Source organism: Alosa pseudoharengus, unplaced genomic scaffold (assembly GCF_046254945.1).
Source record: "Alosa pseudoharengus isolate Yale_2024_CS ecotype anadromous, Long Island Sound unplaced genomic scaffold, YU_APseudo_1.1 YU_APseudo_1.1_scf_2, whole genome shotgun sequence".
Lineage (NCBI taxonomy): Eukaryota > Metazoa > Chordata > Actinopteri > Clupeiformes > Clupeidae > Alosa > Alosa pseudoharengus.
Window position 1 is genome coordinate 11,719,786 of NW_027468663.1, and position 27,559 is coordinate 11,747,344.

At 40.9% G+C, this 27,559-nt stretch overlaps 1 protein-coding gene and 1 long non-coding RNA gene across 2 annotated transcripts; one reads left to right on the forward strand and one right to left on the reverse strand.

The window, feature by feature from the left end:
• Positions 1-328: 328 nt before the first annotated feature.
• On the reverse strand, positions 329-23,853 carry LOC143133844 (uncharacterized). The gene is made up of 37 exons (XM_076293749.1): positions 23,778-23,853; positions 23,247-23,338; positions 23,126-23,155; positions 22,981-23,005; positions 22,719-22,787; positions 22,538-22,627; positions 22,338-22,406; positions 22,019-22,102; positions 21,801-21,887; positions 21,127-21,210; positions 20,787-20,861; positions 20,166-20,255; positions 19,805-19,876; positions 19,589-19,678; positions 18,948-19,037; positions 18,774-18,863; positions 18,052-18,114; positions 17,838-17,900; positions 16,772-16,840; positions 16,317-16,373; positions 16,084-16,146; positions 15,931-15,987; positions 15,761-15,838; positions 15,571-15,657; positions 15,289-15,369; positions 15,127-15,195; positions 14,033-14,122; positions 13,848-13,928; positions 13,670-13,759; positions 13,424-13,513; positions 13,180-13,269; positions 13,031-13,093; positions 12,746-12,805; positions 11,848-11,973; positions 11,616-11,699; positions 10,473-10,520; positions 329-1,022 (listed from the first exon to the last, which is right to left on the reverse strand). The coding sequence occupies exons 1-37, from the start codon at positions 23,851-23,853 to the stop codon at positions 460-462; spliced, it is 3,285 nt and encodes a 1,094-aa protein (XP_076149864.1). The 3' UTR covers positions 329-459.
• LOC143135044 (uncharacterized) lies at positions 2,115-5,379 on the forward strand. Its single transcript, XR_012988773.1, has 3 exons — positions 2,115-3,751; positions 3,881-3,983; positions 4,878-5,379. It is a non-coding gene; the product is annotated as an uncharacterized LOC143135044 (long non-coding RNA).
• Positions 23,854-27,559: the final 3,706 nt, after the last annotated feature.

Here is a 27,559-nt window from a genome sequence, read left to right on the forward strand (position 1 = left end):
GCCACTGTTTTGTGGAAGCTGGTTTGTGTGGTCCTTTTGTGCTAATGGTTTCAAACCATAAAAGTATGTAAATAATATAATGTGTTTATCTTCTCTTCACATGACAACCAAAGCAAATTTGAGGGTGTTACTAAATAACTAAAATACTAAATAACATAAAAACAATAAAATAAACAAACAAAAAAAAGAACAAATGATGAAAAAAGAAATGGGGAAGGGAATAAAAAGGGAAGTTCTCAATATTCATTAATAGTTTCATGGGAAGATCTCAATATTCCCTTCTGTGATGAAGGTATACAAATTAAAGCTTTGAAAACCAAGATTGCTTTAATATAATATTGCTTTAATGTATGATCTTGTGCACACAATGTGATGTAATTGGCAGTTGAGCATTAAAACAAAACAGATGCAGAGATTCAACATTGGAAACAGTGGGAAGCCATTTTAAGAAGGTACCTTTTAAGACTTCAGCCAATCAACAGAGGCGACTGCATTAAACACCATTGGAGGTGAACCCTCCTCAGTGTCCTCACATGTGCTCATAAAGGGAAAGAGCTTTGACTTAACTTCTATGTTACTGAATGTGTGCAAGAGAGCTTTAGCCCCTGCGTCATAAAAGGCAATTTCTTTCTTTTTGAAATCTATCAGCACTCCAATCTTTCTTGGCTTGGCTTGCCCCACCTCTCTCAGCTTAGTTTTCTTTCTTTGAGCTGTACTGAGAATATCAGTTCTTGTCAACATCAGGGTCCAGTACTGATTCTTGGGGTCAAACGTTATGGCTCCTTCTCTTGGAGCAGTTTCACCAGCTACCCCTAAGGTGTAACAAGGTTTTCCAGCCACACCAACCTCCCAGTACTGCCTGCCTTTATCAAACCCAGTGCTAGCCAGAGCCCCTATAACACGATTGTAGCGTGCTGGGCCTTCTGGCACATTGAGTGCTGTCTCTAGGAGTTTCATTTCAGAGTTACTGTGCGACAGCTGCAGTTTTGGGTGAGCTGTGTCAGGGTCTATGGCTGGCTGAGCTGTGAATATGGTAAGAGAAAAGAACAAGATAAGGACATTTACCAAGTATGCAACATGGTTATCAGGAGTCACCATAATATTAGGCCTACCTAATACAGTACAAAGTGAGCTGAAAATTATGCTACTGTATGTGACCACTTAAGAAACCAATCATTTAACAGATGGTTATTTTGAAATTACTGCAATATTGTTATTGGTGTAACATTATAGTTCACATTAAAGTGCATCTTTGCTATCTGGCTGATTACAGGTGACTGGGGTGGCTTGATGTACAAGTGGTGTGTTTCTAGAAACGTTGGATAACCTCCATTGCAATCTTGGTGGTTAGAACCGTCGTTCATGGATTTGGTGTTCCTAAAAAGGGTAGTTCCATCAATCAATCGCAAAATGTTAGGTAGTTGGAATGACAGGTTGAGAATACACATCCATTGTTCATGGATATTTTGCGGTTGTTAACGTTTTAATTGCATTAGTTTGACTAGATTGACCCTCTATACCCTCTGAACACCCTCAACTAAGTATTTCACTTATCATAATGTTTTTTAAATGTACATTCATTCACTTTGTCCAAGGGAGTGCAATGGTGGTTAGACGCAACTGTGTCCACTAGTGTTGCGTGGGTCAACCCGTTACCCACGGGTCGGGCGGGGGCGGGTAAGCTTGATCAGAAAATATCGTGGGTGCGGGCGGGGCGGGTCAAAATTTGATAAAGCACTTCTTCTCACAAAGTTCTCACTTAGTTATAATGTAGGCTACAGAACAAGTGCAACAAACCTCCTTGCTGTCATGATTTCAGCCAGGACTTGTGCCCACTGGCCACCCTGCTGGCTATTTTGTGTATTGCTCCTGATTTCTGTTGTGTTTTGTATGACCATGTGCTCTATTATCAGTCATGTGTTGTCTCCACCCCTCTCCTTATTTGGTCTTTGCTTCCTGTCTCTGCTTGTTCCCTCCATTTTCTGTTCTCACCTGATCCCTTTTGTCTCTGTCATTTCATTAATTGTTTGCTCACCTGTCTTCACTGATTATCTGCTCTGTCATTGGTTATCTGCTTAATAGACCTTTATCTCGACACAATAGAACGTCGGAAGTACCAGTGAAGCAGTGTGCCGCCCTTTCCGGTAGAGTCAAACTAACTAACAAACTAAGGGACACCAGGCAACGTTTTCGTGTTAATTACTCATCTTCGTAAGTCGGTATGGTTAAATGACTCGTTACAGGGCGAATGAAGACTCTCTCGCCCGCCCCTACTGCCTGTAGGAAGAATATCCCGCTTGCAAGTTCAGTGTATTGTACCCGCCGACCGAAGCAGGATCAGTTTACAGCACAGAGGCAGGCTAACGAAACGCTAGAGATTGTTGCAAACGTGTGTATAATGGCAGAGCCGGCGAAGAAGCAGCGAAAACCCTTGACGGAAATGCAAAGAAAAGGAAAAGAGCTTCAGACCGAGCGAGAGGGAGTTTCGTAGAGAAAAAGCATCAGGCTTGCCTGGTGTCCCTTTAATTATGGCGAGTGTTCACCTGTGGTCTACCTCACTGAAAAGTTTGCCGAAATTTGGGCAAGAAGACGTCGTGCGACTTGTGAATGAACATTCACAAGTGAAAACGTCAAAGTTGAATAAAGGCTATAAGTTGTTTTTTGAACAATACATCATCAATTATAAAGGTAAGTGAGTTTCATCAGCTGACGTTAATGTCAATGTTAATTAGCATGCTAGCTTAACTTAACGCATTACGTTAACTAAGTTGTCGATACATTCAGTATTTTAACAGTTTGTCTGTGATGTACTTTGGCTGTAGTTAAGAAGCATTAGAATAACGTTAAGTCAAGACTTATTATGTTCAATAAACTGTGATAATCTTCCCCTTCACTACAGTGTCAGATTTAGTCAATGAGGAGGTGGTAGTACAAGCGAACTGCTACCGGTCTATGAGAAAGAGCGAGGAACCGCATACACTTCAGGTTACAGTGTTTAGGAAGTTAAGGCTTGAGTCCGAAATCATACCCTGGTCACTATTAACTACATCAACAAGCTTTGCTATAACGTTACTCTCTGGGCTACATCATTTGACCAGTGGTCTTCATGGGCATTGGGCACTGATGGATTTTAGTAGATTTCTAATGTCCCAGACAACTATGCATTTTCAAAATATCACATAGGCTAAAGAGTAGCCTAGTAGTGACTAGGATGTGGTCTCGGACCTACATAAGTTCAAGTTCATTTGTTTATCTGTTGTTGCAGATGTTTTCAGTTTTTGTGTTCAGTAAATGCTGAAATCTTCTGTCAGTGGTGTAAATGTCTGGCTTCAAGAAGTAAACATGCTGTATCTGTTATAACCATTAACATATTCATAATTAGCACAACTTTTTGGCCAGGTTAATTTATGTCTAGGTTTAATGTAGACTTAGCTAAATAACACCTCATGGGTATAAGAAATACATAGAAGGACGTTTTCTTTTTTAAAGCTGGACTTTTCTACCTCTGCTTATTTTGTAAACTTCCTCTAAAGTGCTTGTCCTCCTTTTATAGGTGGCACTACATGCTGTTGGGACACCGGTGGTATTGAGAGGCTTCTCCTGTTCATGTGTTGCTGGCCAGGCTTTATGTAACCATGTGGTTGCACTGCTTTTTCAAACTGCCCATTACAGCACCATGGGGTTCAAAACTGTGCCACCACCACTTTCATGCACTAGTATGCTTCAGACCTGGCACAGACCCAGAACACAGGTATTATGACTGCAACAGGTTTTGCTGCCTTCTGAAAATGTATACTTACATTGTGACTTGCATATGTTTTTGTCATCACTTTTAAACTTACAACTGTATATTATTTGTGTAAAAATCAATGTGATCTAGGGGATTTGTCCAGAGCCTACCGATGAACTTGTGGTGCGAAAGCCAAAGCCAAGGGCACCAGGACGAAGCAGTGTGAAATCTACACTTTATCCAGCTTACCCAGGTATGCGTTAGTACAGTGATCCTCACTATTTTTTTCACGAGCCACATATGACAGCCAATACATTTTCATTTAAGACCAGATTTACTTTAATACTGGGATGAGCGGAAGCTGGCATGCATGTCCTTGACTTTCTTCATGCTGTATTTTTAGTATTAGTAGTAGCAGGTTTGACAATACCCCCTTTAGGAAGCACCATTAAGGCTTAATAACTTCCTTTCACCTTCATTACTGTATTTGGGTGAAGGGGGAAGTATAATTCAGATGTTTGCGTTTTTGTAGTGCAGTATCGTATGTATATTAAGCACATTTGAAAAAAATAATTGACTGTTACCACATACAGTGGGTCCCATTTAGAAGTGGCCACTTCATTCGCGCTTTACGTGATCTATGCAGCTGCGTGAAATGTATTACAACTTATCACCACAAGGTGGCAGTTTAAGTCCGCTGTAGCATTTGTAAACGGGGCAGTGGATTGCATTCAAAGGCATTGCAGTGGCAGTGAGATACTGTAAGCAGAACGAAACTAAAGATCACCTCGTTGAAGTCATACAGTAGACTAGGCTAAATCCGAGCCTAGTTTTGTTTTCTCAAGTTGGGGCCAGAGATGATGGCCTTTGGCAAACAGTTTATGCCTACTCAAAATGAGTAAAACCAAATTTGGCGAAATCTCGCCAAAGCTACCATGCGAGCCACCAATTATAGCCTGACGAGCCGCGCAATGAGTAACACTGCATTAGTGGAATTGTTAGTGATTATCACCATAGCTGTGGTTCAGTTTCACTACCAATTATTCAAGTTGAAAGACATCAAATTGTTACAGATAATAGCAAAGTACCATATGTCCTACACAGTGACTAGTCAGTAATGACGTTTCTCTGATATGTGTGCTTTTAGGACCCCTTCCTGATCCAGCAGTCCTGTCAATTGGAGAACAGTTACGAGAGATCCAACCACAGCCGGGAATTTGTAAGATCTTATGTGGCCTCTCCTGCATGACATTTGTGGACTCTAAATTTGGGCCAGTCCCTAAAGGTTCAGTTCTATCTTATCAGTGCCCACCAGTACAAACAAATGAAGTGATTAAGCATCCCGATGCTCCTTTATTTCCACAACTTCCATTGATTAGCTCTAAATTAGAACGCCATCTGCAATTTGTTCCCACTTATGAACAGTTTTATCATCTAGAGAGTTTAGAGGTCACTCGTGAATTGGCATGTGTCATTGAGGAGAAAACAAGGGGGCAGTCACAAAGTCCTCTGTGGAAGGAAGTTCGGCAGCCCCGCTTAACGGCAAGCAGATTTGGGGAAGCATGCAGTGTGAAAGGGGAGGCATCCAGTCAGGCTTTAGCAATCAGGATTCTGAGGGGGGTACGGCAAACACTGCACATGAAGAGGGGCATTGACCTTGAGCCAGAGGTGTTGTTACAGTACAGTGACCAATGCAATGTTAATGTGTATTCCTCTGGTTTTGTTTTACACACTGATGCGCCATATCTTGGTGCCAGCCCTGATGCCAAGGTGTATGACCCAGCAGCAAATCCCCCTTTTGGGCTAGCTGAAGTCAAATGCCCAAATGTTGACAGTGTCACAGATGTTGCACATCTTAGATTCATTGGTGGTCAGGCTAAACTGAGAAGAAATCACAAATACTTCTGGCAAGTCCAGGGTCAGCTAGCCATAACTGGCTTGTCATGGTGCGATTTCATTACATCCACAAAAACTGACCTCACAGTGGAGCGAATTTGGCTTGATGAGACACTGATCATGGAGATGAAGAATAAACTTGACCTGTTGTTTTTCAACACATACATGGAAACCTATCTGAAAATGAAAGCCACATAGAGTTCCCCCCCCCTCCCTCCCCACCCACTCACCCCCTCCCTAGACATAGGCACATCAAGACACTCCGCTGTTTAAAGTATTTATTATATCTGTTTTATTTTTTATTATAAGGGACATGTTCACCATGAACATGCTGGTGGTTTCCCAACTCCCACCCCCAAACAGGGGAACATGTTATTATATCTAAAAATACACAATATTATATCATTTCAATTTTACAATAATATAGTATAATAATATAGTATAGAATTATTATATAGTATAATAATAATTTACAATAGTATGATATTCACAATGTTAAAATGTACAATATTCTATAATAATAATACTATTTACAATATTGTATTCTAATATAAGTGTCATATAGTATACATATTCATATGGTAATATGCATTATTAATAATTAATATAGAGAATTATACTAGTATAATAAGATTTAATCTATTCTATGTCTATAATTGTATGTAATAACACATATAACATTTAATTGTATTTATATTTAATTGTATGTATAAATTGTATTATATTCTGTGTTTTTATAAAATGTAATGCATAAACTATAAAATAAACACATGTGTAAAATATATTCTCTGGGCATTCATCATTCTTAACTATAAGGCTAAGGCTTTTCACACTGGTACATCACCTTTCACATCCAGAGGGCCTCGGAAGTTGGACAGTAAGCAGCAGATTGTCCACAGCTGATTGACAGAACCTGAAAGGGTCAGAGGGATGGCGGTGTCCCAGATGTGATATTCCTTTACTCGCCTGATAGCCCTCTCAACCAGGATTCTGAGCCGAGCAATGCTTTGTGTTTTCTCAGTGTCGTCTTTGCTGAAGCAGGTACCTCTTTTGAATGGTGGAATAATAAGACTCGCTCCGACATCAGACAGCATCTGATCAATGACAAAGCCTTTATCAGCCATGCATGCGTCTCCAGGTTCCAGCTGCTTGAGGATTCCAGATTGTCTGGTTATTTCTCGGTCAGATATTGATCCTGTATAAAGCTTTGAAATGAATGTGATAACACCACACGGGGCAACACCAATGAGACCTTTGAAAGTGGTGTGGTTCTTGTAGGAGGAAAATGTCTCAGACTGCAGTGTAAGTGATGATGGTGATTCACATCTGATCTCTGTACAGTCCAGAATGACTCTGACATTTGCACAGTACTGTCTGAACTTTGCTGGCATTGTAGCTTGTACTTGTTCTCTTGACATCCAGGTTGGTAAAGACCCCAAGACAAGGTATAAGTAGTTGGTCCAAGTGATGAGAACCCTGCTGACTGTTGTAGTGCTGATGCCAAACATGTCAGCTAACACCTTCTCTTTCAGACCGACTGCAACACGACAGCAGAACAAAAACAGCTCATCCATCAGAGCCAGTTTTCGGTTTGGACTTGGTTTTTCTAATGTGGTGACATCACTAGCCCTTTGTGCTCTACTCCAGTACACCAATCTGGATGCTGAAGGGGCAACTGACTCCCAAAACAGCAAAAACACTCTCTCTGATGAAAAGCGAGTATAGAAGCGAAACTCGTAGTCAGTCGCACAGTACCTGTTGATGTGTAGTGTGTGCAGTGTAGGCCTACAGGATAGGTCACTCAGCTGACTCTCCAACTGTTGTACCTTAGCCTCCAGCTCCCTTATAGTGTTAGCCGCAGCAGCAGCATCCAGTTGAACAGCGTTGTCAGAAGTGTGACCCATGGGGAGTTCCTCCATAAGGGTAGTGCTAGGTCGGCGGACTTCTTCCTCAGCAGAACTTTCGCTAACGTTAGACGCACCCTCGGCCTCAAGACGTGCACTGAGCCGGTCGAAAACGGACTGCCGAGACACCCGATCTAACCCCCAGTTATTCCAAGCAAATCTCTGTGGTGTGGCACCAGGTTTCAGGCGTTTTCTGCCGCACTTGGATACAGGGATAAGCTCACTATCAAAATGTAAGCTGCAGACGTAAGTGCTTCCACGAAGTATGTTAAACGATGGGCCCTCGTCCCTTCTTATTAACCTCACCCATGTTTTCCGGAGGGTTTCGTCTTTTGGGAAATCATGAAAACTGAGGTAAGGTTGTCGTTGTTTTGAGGTAGAGCAGCCAGGTACACTACAATAACACCGGCGACAGGAGGCGGCCATGTTGCGTCTGATCACCTGATGTAAACAGGAAGCGACGGTACACTGCTACATTGATTCGAACGTTCGAAACCCGGAACTGTGACATAGGCGTATTGTTCTGTGTATTTGGGTTCTGTGTTGGCTTTGTGTCTTTGTCGGATCGTGATTTCTGTTTCTTCTAGACTAAGTGATTACAGTATGTATGTGTCTGAGTAAAGTCTGGATTAATTCAAGTCTTGCTTCACTGGTCGTGCATTTGGGTCCTCCTTCCTGAAATCTTGACACTTGCAATCTCTCTTAACTGCATAAAACAGGTTAAGATATGACTAGTCTACAAGACCTTCCATCTTCTCTTCCCCTCTCACACAGAGACAGAGGGCACGCTGCAACCTGCATTCCCGCAACAAGCGCATCAAGTGAGCGCGCTTTCAGCTCAGCTGGTCAGGTGCTGGAGGCGCGTCGAAAAAGATTAAATCCTGGAACGGTGGATTCCATTCTCTTTTTACACAGTGCAGCCAAACAGCTAACCTAAATCAAACTGGATCGTCTACAGATGCATTTTTGTTAAGTTTGTGAATGCATGTAATGATACTTTTAACTTTCTTGACAGATGCAGTTTTGTTAAGTTCGTGGATGCATGCTATAATGATAATTTTCAACTTTCTTTTATTAAACAGATTTCTGGTTCAGTTCATAAAAATGTAAAGTTTAGACAACAGACAGATATCAAGGGTTTAAACCGATTGAACACATCTGTGTCAATGTGTGTGTGTTTGTGCGCGCGCGCCTGCCGAGAGAGAGAGAGAGAGAGAGATATGTTCATGTTAGGCTACATGATGATTTAGGTCTTTTTCTAAACTTTCCCCCATTGGGATTCTTCGGGGCTTTTTTCCCTTACTCAGGACATATTGAGGATACAAAATCAGTTAAGTTTTCTTCTGTTGCAATTTGTTCAACGTTGACCCCTATTTTGGCTTAAAATGACTGGACTAAGTGTCCACAATATCCACTCAATCACACCTGCGCGTGAGCAGAGGCTGCATAATTAAGAAAATATTGGACTAATAATAGACCTCTGAAGTTCGCCTACAAAAAAGCTGCCATCTTTGAGATCCGGTATCTGTCCATTTTTCCAATGGGAAAATTAAAATGGAGATTTTGAATTATCGCACCTGTTAAACTCTAGCGGGGACGAAAAAGTCTGAAATGCAGACGTTTTCCTGAACACACTGCCTCTGCCATAGAGTGGGTACTGTGATCTCCGGTACGTTAAGATGGCAAACTTGGATTTTTGCTACCTCAGAGCTAATTTGCTAACTAACTTAATTGCAAGTTGCATTGCAAGTTAGCTCTGGGGTAGCAAAACTCAAAGTGTGCCATCTTCACGTAGGCCTACCAGAGATCACAGTAGGATCCACTCGAGGGCAGAGGACAAAAGTACGTGTGTAGAGCAAAACGTTTGCATTTCCGATTTCGTCGTCCCCGCGAGAGTTTAATAAGTGTGATAATTCCAAATACCCATGTTATTTTCCAATAGGAAAAATCTTAAGATACCGGATCTCCTTATATGGGAAAAGATGGTAGATTTTTGTAGGCGAACTTCAGAGGACTTTTTTTAACCATCCAACCAACCTATAGCATGATGTCATTAACACTGGACAGATTTCTGAACGACGTAACTTTCTAGATTCAGTTTTACCTAGGTTGTTGTTTGAGCGAAAGATTCGTTGTACCACCTTGGTTTAGCAACGATGGACGATTACTTTTCTAGAAATGCACCCTAGGTCAGCAGCTGAATCTCTCAACTGACCAATCAGCAGTGAGTACTTTGCTAATCAGGGGTGCATTTCTAGTAAAACTAGCCTACCTTTGTTGTTGCTAAACCACCGTGGTACAACGCAACTTTCACACAAACAACCTAGTTACAATCGTGTCTAAAGCGCTCTTGTTTGGTCGAAAACAATTCTGTCATTCAAAACACAGTGTTAATGAGTTGAGGGATAAAAATTAGTCCTACACTTTTACTAGAGCATCTATAGAGCTACGTCATACATTATTGAGAATGTTCTGCCAAAGTATAATGAATGTAAGAAAATGTTCTTAATTAAAGCCTCTGCTCACATGCAGTTGTGAATGACTGGATGTTGTGTCTGACCTCCATTGTAATTTCTGTCATTACACCACTGCACTCAAGGTAAATGAATGTAAATTGAAAATGTTATAAGTGAAATACTCAGAATACTCAGTTGGAGGGTGTTCAGGTATGCATACAGAGAGTCAATCTTGTCAAATTGTTGCAATTAAAAGTTGACAACCACAAATATCCATGAACAATCAACAACTAGCTTACTCTCGACCTGTCCTTCCAACCACCAAACTTTCTGACCATATTTGTGATCGATCGTTGGAACTACCCTTTCTAGAAACACCAAATCCTTGAACGATGGTTCTACCGAGATTGCGACGTAAATTGAAACGCACTCCTGCTTAATACACAAAGTGTATGTATTCACTTGCAGTAATATTGGAAGACTTACCAATGTGTACTGCATTTTCTTCATCTTTTTTTTTCATCTTCTCAAAATCTATATTGGGTTTAAAAAAAAAAAAAAAAAAAAAAAAATATATATATATATATATATATATATACATTCAATCCCATTCCATTCCATGCTGAATTCTGAATATTAAAGGAATTATCCAGAGTAAAATGCACTTTAGATCAATTTACGGATGATTGGGAGTACATACGTTGAGTTGACATCAAAATCATGTCATTCGGATGTGTTTTGAGAAAGTTCGATTTTACCGTTTTTAGTCAAAACTCGTTAGCCTGGAAGTGACCAGGGCATGTCATTTTGCCGCTACAAAACGCTATTTTTATACCTCTTCTACAGTTCCAAACAACATTACACTTACGTGGTAGTGAGTAGAGGGTCCCTAAAGCCAAACCGAAGTATCCTGAGGTCTTTATGTGGTCGGATAGAGAGTCCAGAATGAATTTCACCAAGCCAGTACCTTTCCGGAAATGTTGCTGCTGCAGCTGGCATCTTTAGGGACAAGTCCGTAGGAGTCGATTGCCGAGTGTGGAGTAACACGCTCTGGAAATTCACAATTTCGTCGCCGTTTAAAAAAAAAAAAACATAGTCCAGTATTTCTTTCGAAATTGAAATGAAGTTGTATGCAACAGCAAACCCTAGCTTACTAACAGGTTGGAATTTTGAAATGTTACGTGACGTGATGTTGTGCAACGACGTGATGCAATCGACTCCTACGGACTTTCCCCTAAAGATGCCAGCCGAATGACATGATTTTGATGTCAACTCAACGTATGTTCTCCCAATCTGCACAAACTCCCAAAGTGCATTTTACTCCGGATAATTCCTTTAATGGAATTTGAATTTTGATGGTGAATTTTGTCAACAGTCAATGCTGAATATATTAGCTTTTATATGACAATGTAAGATTCATTTCACAAGACAAACTACAGTACAATTCAAAACAATCTGTAGGTTTAGCGTCTGTAGGTTTAGGATGCAAATGAAAAAGAGAGGATATCAACTGAGTATATCTTCCCTATCACAAGAAATACTGTTCAACGACAGTGTGGTTGATTATTGTATATACACTGTATAAACTATCATCAGTAATGTTTTTGGCACTGACGTGTTGTAGCTTACCTTCAACTTTGTCTTTAAGACTCTGGTTCTCTTTTTCTTTTATATTCAAGGAATCCTGCAAGTTGTTTTTCTCATTCTCCAAAGCTGTAACATAAAGACAGAAAAAGAGAAAACAATTTCTTAAAATCTTGAAACTCTCAGACAATGTAGGCTACATTGTTGTAGTTGAAGTTGAACTTGTTGAAGAGTTAGAGGCCTGGTGCTTAACATGGCCTAGGTCCTTTGATCTCACCAGCTGATGTCTGTTTCAGTTTTTTAAGATCATCCTCTGCTTCCTTCTGTGAGGATAGGGCTTCATCTCTTTCTTTTTGCATTTTGGAGAGATCCTTATCTTTCTTGCCCAGTTCCCGTTGTAGATCTAAATAAAAAACAAAATATTTTGAAGGTTACAGTGACTGAAAAAAATATTGAATAGATGCATGTATTGTAACTTTGAACTGTCAGCTTTACACACAAATTAAGAAACTAGATGTACTGCAAAGCGATACAAAATATGACCGCCGCTCAGTCCTGCACATTCTCTCTGCAAAAATAAATCACGCTTGTCAATTTGTCTCCATCTCCTACTCCATCCTAGCATAAAAATCTAGACGCACCCTAGCGGCAGTAGCAGCAGTAGTCGGTGGTAGCAACTCTCCGTTGGCTTGTGAGCTGGAAAAATTAAACTTCGATAAGGCCAATCACATCGTGTATAGAGTTGGTAGGCGGGCTTAACATAATGATTGATGGCAGAGTTGCAACGGTTCGGTGTGAATTCCCTGCTACTTGAAAACAAAGAAAATGGATGTTGCTGTTGGCGAACAGCGTGACACGAGTGGGAAACCAAAAGATTATTCTGCTGAATTTGACCAAAAGTGCACTGTATCAGATTCATAGACTGTTCCTTTAAGTCTCAAGAAGACAAACAAACTGCTGAAGGCAGTGCTTACAATAGGCTGAATACTGATTCAATGTTTGTTGAACATGTTGAGCACATCTGTCTTTGGAGCTAATGCGTCTTTTATCATATGTTGTGACATGTCTCTGAATGTTGTGATCTTTAGATACTGTTACTTCCCAATCTCTGAGTAAGCATCAGACTGTGATAATAAGACAGGCATAAACTATGTCTGTCACAAAAGGAGCCTCACCTTCATTCCTTGTTTTCAAAACAGCACATTCTTTAGCCTCCTCAGCACTACTCATCAGGTCTGAAGAAAAATAATATTTTGGAAAATATATTATGGGAATGTCAATGTATGGCACTGAGGTCAATATCAATTATGACTGTAAGCTGTTCTCCATAAGCAGGTGCCTTCACACATCACCTTTAATCGAAAAAGTAAGGTTACAGTACATCCAGGACATTTAAAAGACTAGAGATTATTTTCAGCATTTGGTAGTACCTACAAGAATAAGCACCTCACATTATTTACCTTTGTTCGCTGCTTTTAATGTAGTAATGACTTGTTCCTTTACTTGAAGTTGTGACTTGAGATCTGAAAAGATAATCATCATCTTTCCATTACAGGTTTACAAACTATCTATTTTAAAGTATAAACAGAAGAAACTAATGTGTTATTACCAGAAATTTCATCAGCAGTCCTTTGTTTTAGGTCTTTCTCTCCATTCATTAGAGCATTCATTTCATCTTGCATTTTAATGGTCTTTGCAACTGAAGAGCCAAAACAAAATAGGATTATTTTCAATCACTGCATACTGTTCAGTGATCGAAAATATGAGTTCTATGCATATGCTGTGCATTGCAGTGCAGTCCATAGTACTCCTGCTGTAGTCTGCTCATGTTATTGATGTAATGTTTATATTACGTAGCTCTCCGTTCTTCTCATCCACACTCTGTAGTTTCTCAGTGTTGGCTTTAAGATCCCGCTCCCTCTCCTTCAGACGCTTTTCCAAAGCTAAGCACATAATTAGCAGCAGTTAGAACATTAGCCTAATTAACCATGCCAAAACATGACCATGTATGGTGACTGAAGTTCCCACCCACAGTTGAAATACTTTTCACTATACAGTAAACACCTTATTCGATGTGTTATTACAGTACAACTATTCACCTGCAATATCTCTCTGAGCGGAGTCTTTCAGACGCTTTAATTGGGCCTCCAGCTCTCTGGCTTCTCTCTCCAAAGTGGCAATCTCTTCCTCTGGAAACAGGAAAGGCATTAGAATGCAAAATGTATTCACATGTTTTTCTTTGTGATGGGAATAACTGTCAATCTGAGTTGTACTTACTCCTTTTCTCACTCCTTTCACAGTCTGCTGCTTTCATCTGATTAATCTCCTGCCTCTTCCTCTCCAGTTCACTCTCTTTTTCTGAAAGTTGTCACTTGGTCATTTTTATACTGTTTTTGCAACAGCCTTCTAAATGTATATTGTATATATTTCATGATAGCAAATACCATTCCTAGGGCACTAACCAGCAATCCTTTGGGACGTATCCTTTTTGACCTTGGATAATTTGCTCTTCATTTGGGTGACCTCATCCTGCAGTGCCATCATTTTGATCACTGAAACAGTGCAAAACAAGAGCAGTCAGGTGACTGCAGACTCTAGCCCTTGTAAAGTCAGTAAAAAAAGTAGCCTAAACTCCTACATCCATATTCTTGCCCAGATCCTGATCATTGTGTGGGCAATTTAAAGTAAATCAGACCAGTACTTTTTAAACACACACACACACACAGAGAGAAATAAACACATACATGCAGATAAAATAAATATTATTTAAAATGCTATTTGGACAAATACAGTACATGTAAATGCATGTTTCATAAAAAGAAACAATCAAGGGGAAAGTGGGAGTTTACCGTAAAGAGATGGGAGGGGAAGCCAAAGAGCGCCTAATTATGTATTCCGCGGTATGTACAACAATTGCCCATGAAAGCGCACGTATATTCTGTGCCTAAATATTTCCCCCTTGTAAAAGCACGTGTTAATCCAAATTGTGGTTAAATGCGTCAATAAGAGAACCTTTCAAAGACAGAAAAACAGAATCGCTATTTAGAGCACCAGTGTTGCGTCTTGTACTATATCAAAAGCAACCTTAACTTTAGTTTCCATTCAAATGTCTTACTTTCACTTTCACGTTATCCACTTAAACTTTCCTACTTGCTAGATTTGACCATCTTCCATAGCCTATGTGCACAAGTATTTTGAGTAGAATTACTGATCTTCATTATCTCCCTGCTTGTTGACATATTATCATGTATTGTATTATTTCATGATTGCTAAACGTTTGATTCTTTTTAATGTTGTCATCAGTTAACTTCATTTAACTGCACTTGTATGTAGGCTACACCGTTCAGTTGTGGACGTTCGTAAATTGCTGTAGGGGGTGGAGAAAGGCGCAGATTACCCGATGAAGTGAACGTTTGATAAATACCATGTACCACAGCGTTCACTATCTGCAGTCTGTCTATGGCGCTGATAACGCTACGTTCGCAAATGTACGTACATCTGGCCCTCAGTGTTTGCATACTGTAGTTTAAGGGCCAGCAGATGTTTCTCAACTTACTGGCCTGAACGTTCTCTGCCTCTTTGTCACCCAGTGCAGCGATCCTTTCATCCAGCTCCTTCTCCAGGTCTGTTAGGAGGTTAAGAAGACTTAAAATGAGATAAATACAGATGTGTCTGATACATGTTATATTCTCAACTTTTTATGTTTTTCTTTTCTTACCTGAGATCTGTTTTAAATAATCTTGGATGTTTTCTGGCTCCTCTTTAACTCGTTCCCTTATTACAGCAACAAGCTCTTTGACTGAAGAAAAACAGTTCAAATATTTACTTTTTCAAATGCAAGTTATTGTGCCTAAGAACGATAATTGTAATTTGAATCACCTGGTTTATTGAATGGTTGGAGCAAATATGTGTTACTACTTTCTGAATCCGGACTTTTACACCTTTGCCCATCTAGCTACTCTAGCCCCCCCATGCCCCTGAGTGGCAAATGTGTACTCACTGGCTTTGGAAGATGGACTTCTGTTCCCAAGATCTTTCTCTGCCTCCTCTAGTTCTTTCTTCTTGTTCTCCAGTCTTCTCTTCAGTTCTGCCATACAGATGTATTGTCAACATCAAGAATACAAAAAAACCTGCATGTGTAATGATTTAAAGCTATCCCCAGTTGAGAGGGATCTTTCCTGAACTCTCACCTTTCTTGTCCCCAGACTCACGGTCTATCTCCCTCTTGAGGGTCTCGATTTCACTGTTCAACATGTTCATCTTGATAACTGAGAAAAATGATAAGCAGAAAAACAACATTATATATTTTAAGATTCTAAAGGTAAAAAGTTCAATATTGGATTTCGGTATTTCTACATACTTAGTTTAGGAACGCCTTCTATTTGAGTCATGTCTTCTTCAAACTTTGTCTTCAAATCTGCATGATAAAGGTTTATTATACAAAATTCACCAACATGACGCAAAACAGAAGTCACAAAGTTAAGTAGGGTAAGGTGAGGTAAGATCACCTGACCTGTGTATCTTTCCTTTAGAGAAGCACAACTATCTTCTGTCTCCGCTTTGCTTTTCTCCAAGACTGAGAGATGTTAGGAAGGAGGAAAACATATCTGTTATTTACAAGTTCTTGGTTAAACCAAAACAAAGTCTGATAGGACTATACATTAGGATGACAATTCATTGAACTGTGGTTCAAATGTGTGCATGCCTGCATGAGTGTGTGGGTGTGTGTGTGGGGGGGTGCCCTACCTGTAATGCTGATTTTCAGTTTGGCATTTTCCTCCATCTTCTCTTGCAACTTCAATTCTGATTAATTAAACACATTCTTTAAGAAGGCACTGTCGTAAAATGACACTAACAATGACAGTAGCATCAAAACGGTCTTATCTGGGATACAGAAATCCCTTTCAGCCTTCATAGCAATGGATACTTGTTTCTTGACACTTTAAATAACTACAACTAATCATTTGCTAACCATTAAGCATAACTGTGTTTACAAATAAATTACTGATGAGAATTAATGTAGGGACAATGCTTTACAAATGATGAACAGAGCATTTTGCAATAGCTTACAAATGCTTAACAAATGCCGCATACGGGGTAGTTACGTATACTATACTACTTTAAACGTGAAACTTTATTACAGATATTGTCTCATACTGCATACTATACTCTTATTGTGTGATGAATGATTCACAACTCACTTTGTTTTGATTTCTCCTCTTCTGTTGCTGCCAGCAGTTCACTCTTCTCCTTGAGTTCCTTCTGTGCAGCTTTGAGAAAGTTATAAGGACAAAATTAAAAGATAGTGTCACATTAAGGGCTCTATTTTAACGATCTAAAACGCATAATCTGAAGCGCAATGTGTCTTAAAAGCGGTAAAAATTGTCTCTGTGTCTGCGTCAAGCGCATAGGTCAAAAGGGTTGTTCTTATGTTTCTTAATTAGACATGGGTGTGTTTTGGGCGTAACATCCATTAAACTAATGAGACTGACCCTTACCATTCCCTTTGAGAGCAAGGAGAGCAAAGTCAAACAGCGTGTTGGTTTTTGAGACTAGCAAGCGCATCTCTGCATAAGGAATCTGCTTGCATGTCAGACCGTGTATGCGACAGCAGAATTCCACTAAAGCTTCCTTTACTAAAGCATGTGTGTGTGTGTGTGTGACAAGCAGAGTAAAACCTACACGTTTCTAGCCTCGCCTTGTATTTGAACTCATAGGCAACAACAAAACAAAGTCTTGTTTTTTCTTGGTCAGTGGCATTATCATTTTCAGTGGCGTTAAAATAGTGATTTTTGATCATGTGCCTGACCACACCTACTGTATTTTTTCATTGACAATGTTCATTTGGCAACTTGTGAACTTGAGTGTTTGGCAGAAAATCATCACTGCGTTGGGTGTAAGATAGGAACAATACATGCGTCGCGCTTGATGCCACAATGAACCGGGTGTAAGACAGGGCCCCAAAACCATTATGTATTATGTATTCTTCTTCTTTCACAGGCATAAAACCTAATTTACAGTAATGGATAAAGACTGATATGAATGTGCTATTGATATTAAATAAGCATTCAAACTAAGAAAAACACTGCATGATTTTGTTTAACTTGACTACTCTAGACTAGAGTCTTAAAAATCTATACATATGCCTACATAAGATGTTCAAAATGGCATCAAGGGATCTGTAAGTGTGAATAAATAATGCATATGGTTGCATTGCATGGTTCTGACATTAACTTCATCACCGCTGTGTTGAGTCAGATGTCCCACCTTTTATCTTGTTTGAAAGACCTGAGAATTGCTCAGACTTCTCCTCCAGTTGTTTCTGAAGCCCTGAGTAAGAATCAAAGACAGGTTGTTTATGTTCATATTATATTATATTATATTATATTATATTATATTATATTATATTATATTATCAGAGGTGTAAAAGCCCGGCTTCAGAAAGTAAAAGTCCTGCCAGATTTTTGTTCCAACCACTTACTTTTGTTTTGTCCTTCAAGACTCTGGATCTCTTCCTCTTTGGCTGCCAGTCGCCTCTGGACTCCTGTCTCACAAACAAATCATTGCATCCTCAACAGAAATCATACCGGCTTTAAGTACAGCATTCTTTTGTTTATGTATAAGTATAAGTATATATATACTCTTTTGATCCCGTGAGGGTGTGGTCTCCGCATTTATCCCAATCCGTGAATTAGTGAAACACACTCAGCACACAAGGAACACACAGTGAGGTGAAGCACACACTAATCCCGGCGCAGTGAGCTGCCTACTACAACAGCGGCGCTCGGGGAGCAGGTGTTAGGTCCCTTGCTCAAGGGCACTTCAGCCGTTCCCACTGGTCGGGGCTCGAACCGGCAACCCTCCGGTTACAGGTCCGGAGTGCTAACCAGTGGGCCACGGCTGCCCCATGTCTACTAGTAAGCAAATCTTGTCTAATACAATCTGAACATGATTTAGTCACTAGCCTTGAACTGATCATTGGAGGAAGAAATGGGTGGTTTCACAATCAGGGAAAGCACTTTGTTTCACAAGGCCTAAAAATGAAACCTTGAAATATCATTACGTACAATAGGGATATTCTTCCATATTACTGTTCTAAAAAGGCTACATTTTGCCAATGGCTTTACAATTCCTTTTTTCAACCTAAACCTTCAAACCCTCTAAATACAGTGGTCCCTCTTCACAGGCGTAGTGCCCTCATACCTGCGAGCAGGTGATCTGTGTCTGGCTGCCCGGAGCACGATGCACTCTGGGCCTCCTCCAGTCTCAGCTGTTGTGTGAGTATCTTCAGGACTGAGAAAATAGAACTCTTTTTTTTTCTGATCACACATCAGATTTAGATCATTCATTCATTGTGAATCTATGTTTGAAACTCACTAAGGTCATAATCAGTGTTGTGGTCATCCTGGAGATCCTTGATCTTGCCCTGCAACAGGTCTTTCTTTTCCTTTAAGGCCTTTTCAAGCCCTGATGACAACAGTACACAAAGAGAAAGAAATGTATATATATATTTTAAATTATATTATATTATATTATTTATATTATATATATTTCTAAATAAAAGTAAAATAAAAGTTTGGGGTTCACTTAGAAAGTTCCATTCAACTCCATTATAGACATTTTAATCAGAGCAGCAGTTTTCAGATTACATTATGTGCTTACGTAATTGCAAAAGGGGCTCTCTAATGTTTTCTCAGTTAGCCTTTTTGATTATTATTACTTTTTGATATAATATCAGATTAGTAAACAGAATGTGCCTTTGGAACATTGGATGAATGGTCGCTGATAATATATATAATGGGCAATGCAGATATTGCATTTAAGATCAGCCATTTCTTTCTACAACAGTCAAGAACCATTTTGCAATTATGTAACCAAACTTTTGACCGGTAGTGTATATACTTGAAGCCTACAATTTGATTGTTTCTTCTGCACCAATATAATCATGTTGTTAGTCTCACATGTAGTTAAATATACTGTTAAATACATTTGATTACAGAATAAGGGTGATGGGATACCTTTGATCGTGGAAGCTTTATCCCTCCTTTCATCTTCCATTTTGCCCTCTAACTTTCTCACTTCTTTCTCAAGTTTAGCAATATCTGCAGCTTTAGAGACAATGAGAGAAGTCAGTTTCCCAGCAAAAAAAGACACCTGAGGCTCATGTTAATAGCGCAGATCAGTTCAGTTCCAAAATGTGGCTGCTATATAGTGGCTATATAGCTGCTACTTACATGCGGAGGAATCCGAAGATTCACGCAGTCGATTCAGCTGTCGATTTTTCTCTTTCAGTTGTGTTTCCAGTTCTGTTACACACACATGCACACACACACACACACACACACACACACACACACACACACACACACACACAACAAGTTTGTTTTGCAAAAGATTGTTCAACATAGTATAGAGCGAACCTTACTAAAATGCATTGAAAATTGACAAAAAAGGTATAAATACCAATTGCTACATCGGTTTGCTTTAAAGCTGACAGAATGTTGCACAACTGTTGTCAATTTTTTTTTTTTTCTAGAGCCAGTGCCCATTGAGAAGAGATGAAGAACCCACTGACAGGAATGGTATGAAACTCACCAGTAAGTTTGGACTTGGACTGATCTGTCAAAGTCTGCATCTTGATGTATATTTTCAGAATGTCATCTTGTGATGCAACAATTTCTGGAACTATGGCAAAAGTGAATAAAGTAAAGAAACAAGAATGACCATTTCTCATTACAAAGAATTTCATCAGTTTCAAACAGATTTCAGAATTTAACAGCTGCTCAGGAACAAAGGTATTATACAGTACAGGCCAAAAGTTTGGACACACCTTCTAATTTCAACGTGTTTTCTTTATTTTCATGACTATTTACATTGTAGATTCTCACTGAAGGCGTCAAAACTATGAATGAATGCAAAGTTATTTGGCCCACAAATTAATATTTGTCAAGTTATGGCTTGCTGAATATGGTATTAAATAAAAAAAAATAGCAACTTTGAAGAAACTAGAATATAAGACATGTTTTCAGTTTTTTCACACTTTTTTGTTAAGTACATAATTCCATATGTGTTCATTAATAGTTTTGATGAATCTACAATGTAAATAGTCATGAAAATAAAGGAAACACACTGAATGAGAATATATGTATATTGTCAGACTATTCTCTAAAGATTAATTTTGTCCTATCATTTCATTGGTGGAGTGCTCTCACTTACTCAGCGCAGAGCTTTCATCACTACCACCTTTGCTCTTGAGCTCTTCCTGCTTCTTCTCCAGCTGACTCTTCAACTCTGCTCACAAAACAAATATCACCACATACTCATACTTTGTAACTTGCTATATTTTCTGTAGGATATATCAAAAGCCTTACATGTAAGAAATATCAGTAACCTTACAAATCATTCATGGCGATAGAAATTTCCATAAGTCACAGTGTAATGCCAATAGGCTATTTTAAAAGCTAATTTCCTATTGAGGAAGACAGCTTCTATGTATACATATACATTCTCAGACGTTTGTCACTGATGTAAGTATTTTCTCTGCAGTAGCACATACCAGCTATCTGTTCTAATACATCCTCATCAGCCTCGCTGCTTTCCAACTCATGAATTTTGTCCTGCAGACTGATCACTTGTTTAACTGCAAAAAGTGAAGAGGGAAAAAAATCATAAAAACATACATGCAATCACATTTACAAAATGTCCAAACAGAAAACTTACACTGTCAAAAATATCTATTTGTGCATGAGTGGATCTTTCCTGCTGCTCACTGGAAATATATCATAACATATGAGACTAGTTACTGGTACTTTATTTGTTTCATGTTGGCCCATATTACTGTACCATACACAAGCCAAATGCAAGCCTGCAACCATATTATCAAAACGATTGAAGGTGAAGGCAAAACTAGTTGCTTATACATAAACTAGTTGCTTATACATAATATACTTCAAATAGGGCTAGTGGCACGTTTAAACTAGTTGCTTATACATAATATACTTCAAATAGGGCTAGTGGCACGTTTTTACACACTGTTCTAACTCCCTCTGCCTGACTTTCCATGAATATGGCTCAGATAGTCTTTAGGAGAAGCACCCGCCTGGTGTGTGTGTTAGTGTGTGTGTGTGTGTGTGTGTGTGTGTGTGTATGTGTGTGTGTGTGTGTGTGTGTGTGTGTGTGTGTGTGTGTGTGTGTGTGTGTGTGTGTGTGTGTGTATGTGTGTGTGGATACCCAAGTCTGTGGAGCCCCCTGCGGCTATCAGCTCCTGTTCTGCAACACTCAGCTCCTTCTTCTTCTTCTCCAACTGCGTTTGAAACTCTGGGATACAGACACATAAGAACATAAGAGGGCACCAAAATGTCTCAGGGACACTTGACATATACATCTACAAATATACTGCAGAAATGAATGATATTGCACTGTCTGAAAACGTAAGGGAAGAAGAATACCAGAAATAGTTTTGGAGTCTTTGGCTTTTTTAATCTTTATCTCCAGGTCTTTGAATTCGACATACTTTGAAAAGGCTTCAAGGGCTGAAGGAGAGCAAGAGAGTTAGATATTCATCACAATGTTGGAAATGAGTGAGCCTTCTTACTACAAAACCTGAGCTTTTGTGTTCAACTGATATGTTCTTAAAAAGGTACTTGACTTTACAGAGAGGTGAGGGACACCATGTTTAGGTGGAACACTATTGGCACAAGAAAATATTGGACCATCCCAACCAGCAATGAAACAGGTGCATGTGTGCATTTGTGATTAAATACTCACTTAACTTGGAGATCTTGATGGTTTTAAAGCCCATTTGATCAATCCAACCAGTTAATTTCAACTGCATTTCTGTCAGATATAAAATGACATTGATCAAGGACCTCCAAAAAGATGTAATGACTACGACATGGTGCAATATGATCCAATTGATATGATGCCCCTTGCTTGGGATGGATGATTGCTGATGTTAGACTACTCACCAGCTATGCGAAGCGCTGTCTCATAACCAGTTTGTCTGTTTGAAGCAACCTCATCCCTGAGCTTCTTCTTAAGATGCAAATTTTCCACCTCTGAAGATGAGGAATATGACAGGCATTATGACTCAGTACAGATCACTATGTAGACTAGTGTATTCTGAGAAGTTAGATGGATGGCACATACCCAGTTCGTTATTTTTGGCTTTGTGTTTTTCCACATCAACCTTCATGTTCTTCATCTCATCTTCCAAACCTTACAACACAACAATGATTTCCTTACAGCAAAGAGTATTAGGGGCACAAGACGTGATCACCACTAAGTGCACTTTGTTACGTTCATGCAAGGACACATGATTGTTTATTTCTGAACTTTTGGCTATGTGTACTTTCACAAATGTAGCTCCTGAATGTAAACATAAGACGGCAGATACAATATGCATACTCACCTACACATGCATAAACAAATGTAGTCTGTATATAAAAACAAATATGTTTTGCTGAAAGGATTAAACATGACAAATATATAAAGGCTCAACTGGCTAAACTAGGATGATGAGAACACGCAAAGTGAACATGGAACTTTTTGCTTACCTCTACCTCTGTGGAGCCATCAGTTCGTCTCTTCAAAATATCAAAGAAAGATAAATAATTTTCCTGATCTTACAGGCATGAACTGGTTACCTCCATAGCTGAATGTGTGTGTGTGGCTCACCTCCGTTTCAATGGTTCTGAGAAGGTCTTTGTATTTTTCCTTCAGACTCCGCAGAACACGAATGGACATGGGTGCATCAGCACTTGCAGGAACTAGTAGCAAAAACTCAATTACCCTGATATACTTTTATATGCATGCTTTGAGTGAAATTGTTTGAATATTGTATTTTATGACAAGAAATGTTCTTTCCCCAATATTTTTCTATAACAGGACTTTGTAGATCCGGTGAACAAATTCCATATTGTCATTCGATATCAATGCTTTGTAAACTTCGTATGGTAACTATAGCAGAGGAACCTCCACTCCGCTGTGCATCGTGGAATTCTTTGCCTTCGCCTCGTCCATTAATTTGGGACACTTTATCCCTTACATAATAAAGTTAATGGTTGATAAAAAAAAGTTGCCCATCTATCAGATATAGTCTATAAAACTGTACACTTCTGTTAGTTGTTTTCAGTAAATATAAAATACATGTAGTACTGTAACTACTTACTAAAAAGCCAACCGTAAACTGTAAGTGTACAATCTCACCATGTCTGCTGTTGGCACTGAAGAGCACGTAGGGGGAGAGAAGGAGGCTCACTAGCAGCACCTGTGTCCCAGTCATGGCTGTAGCAGTGTGGAGCTGCAAAACAGAGCACAGAGCTTTATACCCAATGCAAACCATTTCACAATAGTAAGTCTATGTCTGGCTGCAAATGCAGTTCCCCTTAAAGCAACACCATTCTTGCCATTATTTGATGTAGCCTACACCAGCGGTCCCCAACCACCGGGCCGCGGCCCGGTACCGGGCCGCAGGACATTCCTAACCGGGCCGTAGCCTACGACATGAGTTAAAAAAAAAAAATGCATGCAAACTAAACTAAATTTAATATGCGATAATGTCACGTTTTTACATGGCATAGGCCTATATGCAGTTGTTTGATTGCACGCATGTTTGCATTATGCAAGGTCTATTTTCTTACGTCTGCCTGTCCCGCCTTCAACACTTTTACATACAGTAATTGCCTTCAGCGCTGCGCAGCCTCAGGTCAGCTCACTTCACTTGATCAGTTCTTGGCGAACGGTAGTGTCACACGAAGTTAGCTAAACTGCTAGAATGAACAACAAAAAACAAGCATCTTTAGCAGGTCACTGGCCAGAGTTGCGAGAGCCGCTGCAGAGATTTCTTACAGAAAAAAAGTCACCGTTAGCTGCACATTTTAGTGATAGACTAGGCAGGATTTTGGAAAATGTGCTTATTTAAAGTCCCGAAGGCAAATCATGTTAATTTTTGGCATACAACATTTTTAGGGGTTTTGAAGGGTGCTGAATTCAAATCTTCTGTATGCCAGGCTCAAAAATGTCCCATAATGCCTCAAAATGGAGAAATCCAATATGGCCGCCGCCACCAGGTCAAAATCGAATTAATCACTTATCTTTTAGACTGTACAAGGTAAAAACCTGAATGTAATGTGCTTTTATAGGTTTTCACATATAGGGAATTCAATGTCATGCTCAGATTTAAGATCAACACTAGAGAAAATGCTTGAAATTAATGTACATGGTTAAAATTGTTGTCTCGGATAATGAATAATTCATGAAAAAAGAGGACCATGAAACAGGTTGATGGCTTTCTGAACAATTTACTTGAAACGTGTTTAGAAGCAAGGTTGATTACCATATTTCAATTATATATTTATATTATTTATCTGTATTTATCTATTTATCTGTATTTTAACTATTTATTTAATAATGCATATTTACCTATTTATTTAGTAATTAATCCATTCTGTTCTAATCAATTCTTTAAACTTCTTGGTATGAAGAGGTAGGCTACACACTTAGGCTATCCTAATTATCCTCATCCTCCTCCTCTCCAGCAGTGTTCTGACAGGTGCTGCTGCATAACATGCAACTTTTCCTGCAACTGTAGCGCTGGCTTAGACATCCCTTGACGCAACCACAGGAGGTGATCTCCTTACAAGCTTTTGGAATTGGTGAGAGATAGTAGCTGTGGCACTAACTGATCATTGGATGGCCTGATAAGTGTGTGTTGTGTTTGGGCCACCAACATGCTTTCTTGGCAAGGGACGCCCCCCAGTCGTGCATGAATTGTTTAATTATGCCTACGCACACAAGGGAAGCTCGTTGTCGTTTTTTCTCTGGTAAACGTGCGGGTTCTCCTGTTTCCGAGGGTCCGTCAAGGAAGATGGCAAGAGTAGCCAGGGCGCTTGGGGAGTCCTCAGCAGCCTTACAAGCCTCACTTTTTTCTCTTAGCACAAGGCCTGCAGTTACCCAACCTGCTCCTTCTACCAGTCCGCATGAGCTGGAGGAGGAAGATGAGGAGGCCATTGTGGACGTTGAGACTGTTCTTGCGTCTGAGGGAGAGGAGCTACCTTGTGCACTGCCCTGTGTAGCCAGCCCCATGGGAGGCGAGCTGGCCCGTCTGTTTGAGGAGGTCGTTGGCAGGGCATCCAGGGCTCTTGATATTCCCCTTCCAGAAAAGCCCCTTGCCTCTGCATCTAGGTTCCACACAGACATGACTGAGTGCCCAGTGGCGGCGCTCATTCCCCTCCTACCAGACTTTAGCGACTTGTTCTGTCACCAGTTTTCCTCCCCAACTACTTTTCATAGGTGGTCTGGCCAGGCTAAGGTGCTTTCCAACATGCACGGTGAAGGGCTGATAGGTTGTGGCTCACTCCCCCCAGTGGATCAAGCTTTGGAGCCCCTCTTCAACTCCCCCAACTCCCTCTTTGGTGGTCCCTCCTGCCTCAGTGCCAATGGCAGGACTATGGAGGCTCTGCTGGGTAAGCTGCATAGGCCCATAGTGATGCAAGCCCGCCTGGCTAAAACAGCGGCCATTCTGTCCCTGTATGTTCGACACCTCTCTGGTCTCTTGCAAAGCAGTGCCGGTGATCCCACTCTTTTGATAGAGCTCCAGTCAGCCTCTGTGTACCTCACTGCAGTGTCTAAGGAGCAGGCAGTGGCATCGGGCCGCTCCTTGCCTCAGTTCTAAGTAGCTAGACGCCATCTCTGGCTGTCTTAATCTCAGCTCCAGCAGGCAGACAGAGAGCGTCTTTTGAGAGTGCCGGTGGAGCCTGGGTCCATGTTCGGCCCACAGCAGGCGCGTGACAGCTGGCCCTGTGCAGAAGAGGTGAAAGGGTCTCTTGGCAGGCGTACCAGGGGCGCTAAGCGCCCTAGAGCATTCACGCCTCAGCCAACACCTACCTTGGGGCATCCGTCTTGGGGGCCGACTGATCTCATGCAGCGGCTTCAGGCATCCCAGGGGCGGGGTACCTGCCCACAAGCTGGCCGGGGGGGCCAGCGTGCTAGTGGCCGTGGCCTCTCCAGGCGCCCTTGTCGTTCCTGACAATCTCCGAGCCAGCCAGCCTCACCTCTCAGCTTGATGCATTAAGGCTTGGCTGGAGCAGATCCATGGGTGCTCTCCACCATGACCCACGCTCAGACCTTATGTGCAGAGCTGTCCACCCTCCTGGACAAAAGGGCGATAAGGGAAGTGAGGAGTTCAGACCCCCAAGCGGGGTTCTTCTCCCGTTATTTTCCTGTACCCAAGCACACAGAGGACCTTCGTCCTATTTTAGACCTCAGGGCTCTCAACGTACACCGGTCTCTGAGGTGCAGGTTCATCACAGTTCCGAGGGTGCGGCAGGCCATCAATGCAGGGGACTGGTTTGCTACCATCGACCTACAGGATGCTTATTTTCAGATACCCATGGCCAGGGCATTGGCAGTTCCTGAGGTTTGCATTCGAGGGTCAGGTCTTCGAGTTCCAAGTCCCCCCATTTGGAATCTCTCTGGCCCCCCGAACCTTCACCAGGTGCATGGAGGCAGAGGGGGCTGAGGATATTAAACTATCTAGACGACTGGCTCATCTGTGCAACCTCAGAAGTGCAATGCCACCTACACGTGGCTTTGCTGTTGAAGCACATTCAGGACTTGGGCTTGCGCCCCAATCCCAAGTAAAGCAGGCTTCAGCCTTCCCAGGTCACCACCTTCCTGGGCATGGTCCTGGACTCCAGGAGGGCAACCATCTCAATGTCTCAGTTGCTTCACGTTGCACGCCCAGGTGGAGTGGAAACTCTGCCTTCGCCTCTTGGCCTTATGGCCCTTCACATGCGCCCAGTCCAGAGGTGCCTGTTGAGCCTTTGTCTGTGCCCCCAAGGGCCCTCCCAGGCCAAGGTGACTGTGTCCCGCAGGCTTCACAGGGCCCTATTGGTGGAGAGATCCCGCCAACACTGAGAAGGAGAGTGCCATGGAACCAGAGATTCGTGACTGGGTCGTATTTACAGACACATCCCCAGTAGGCTGGG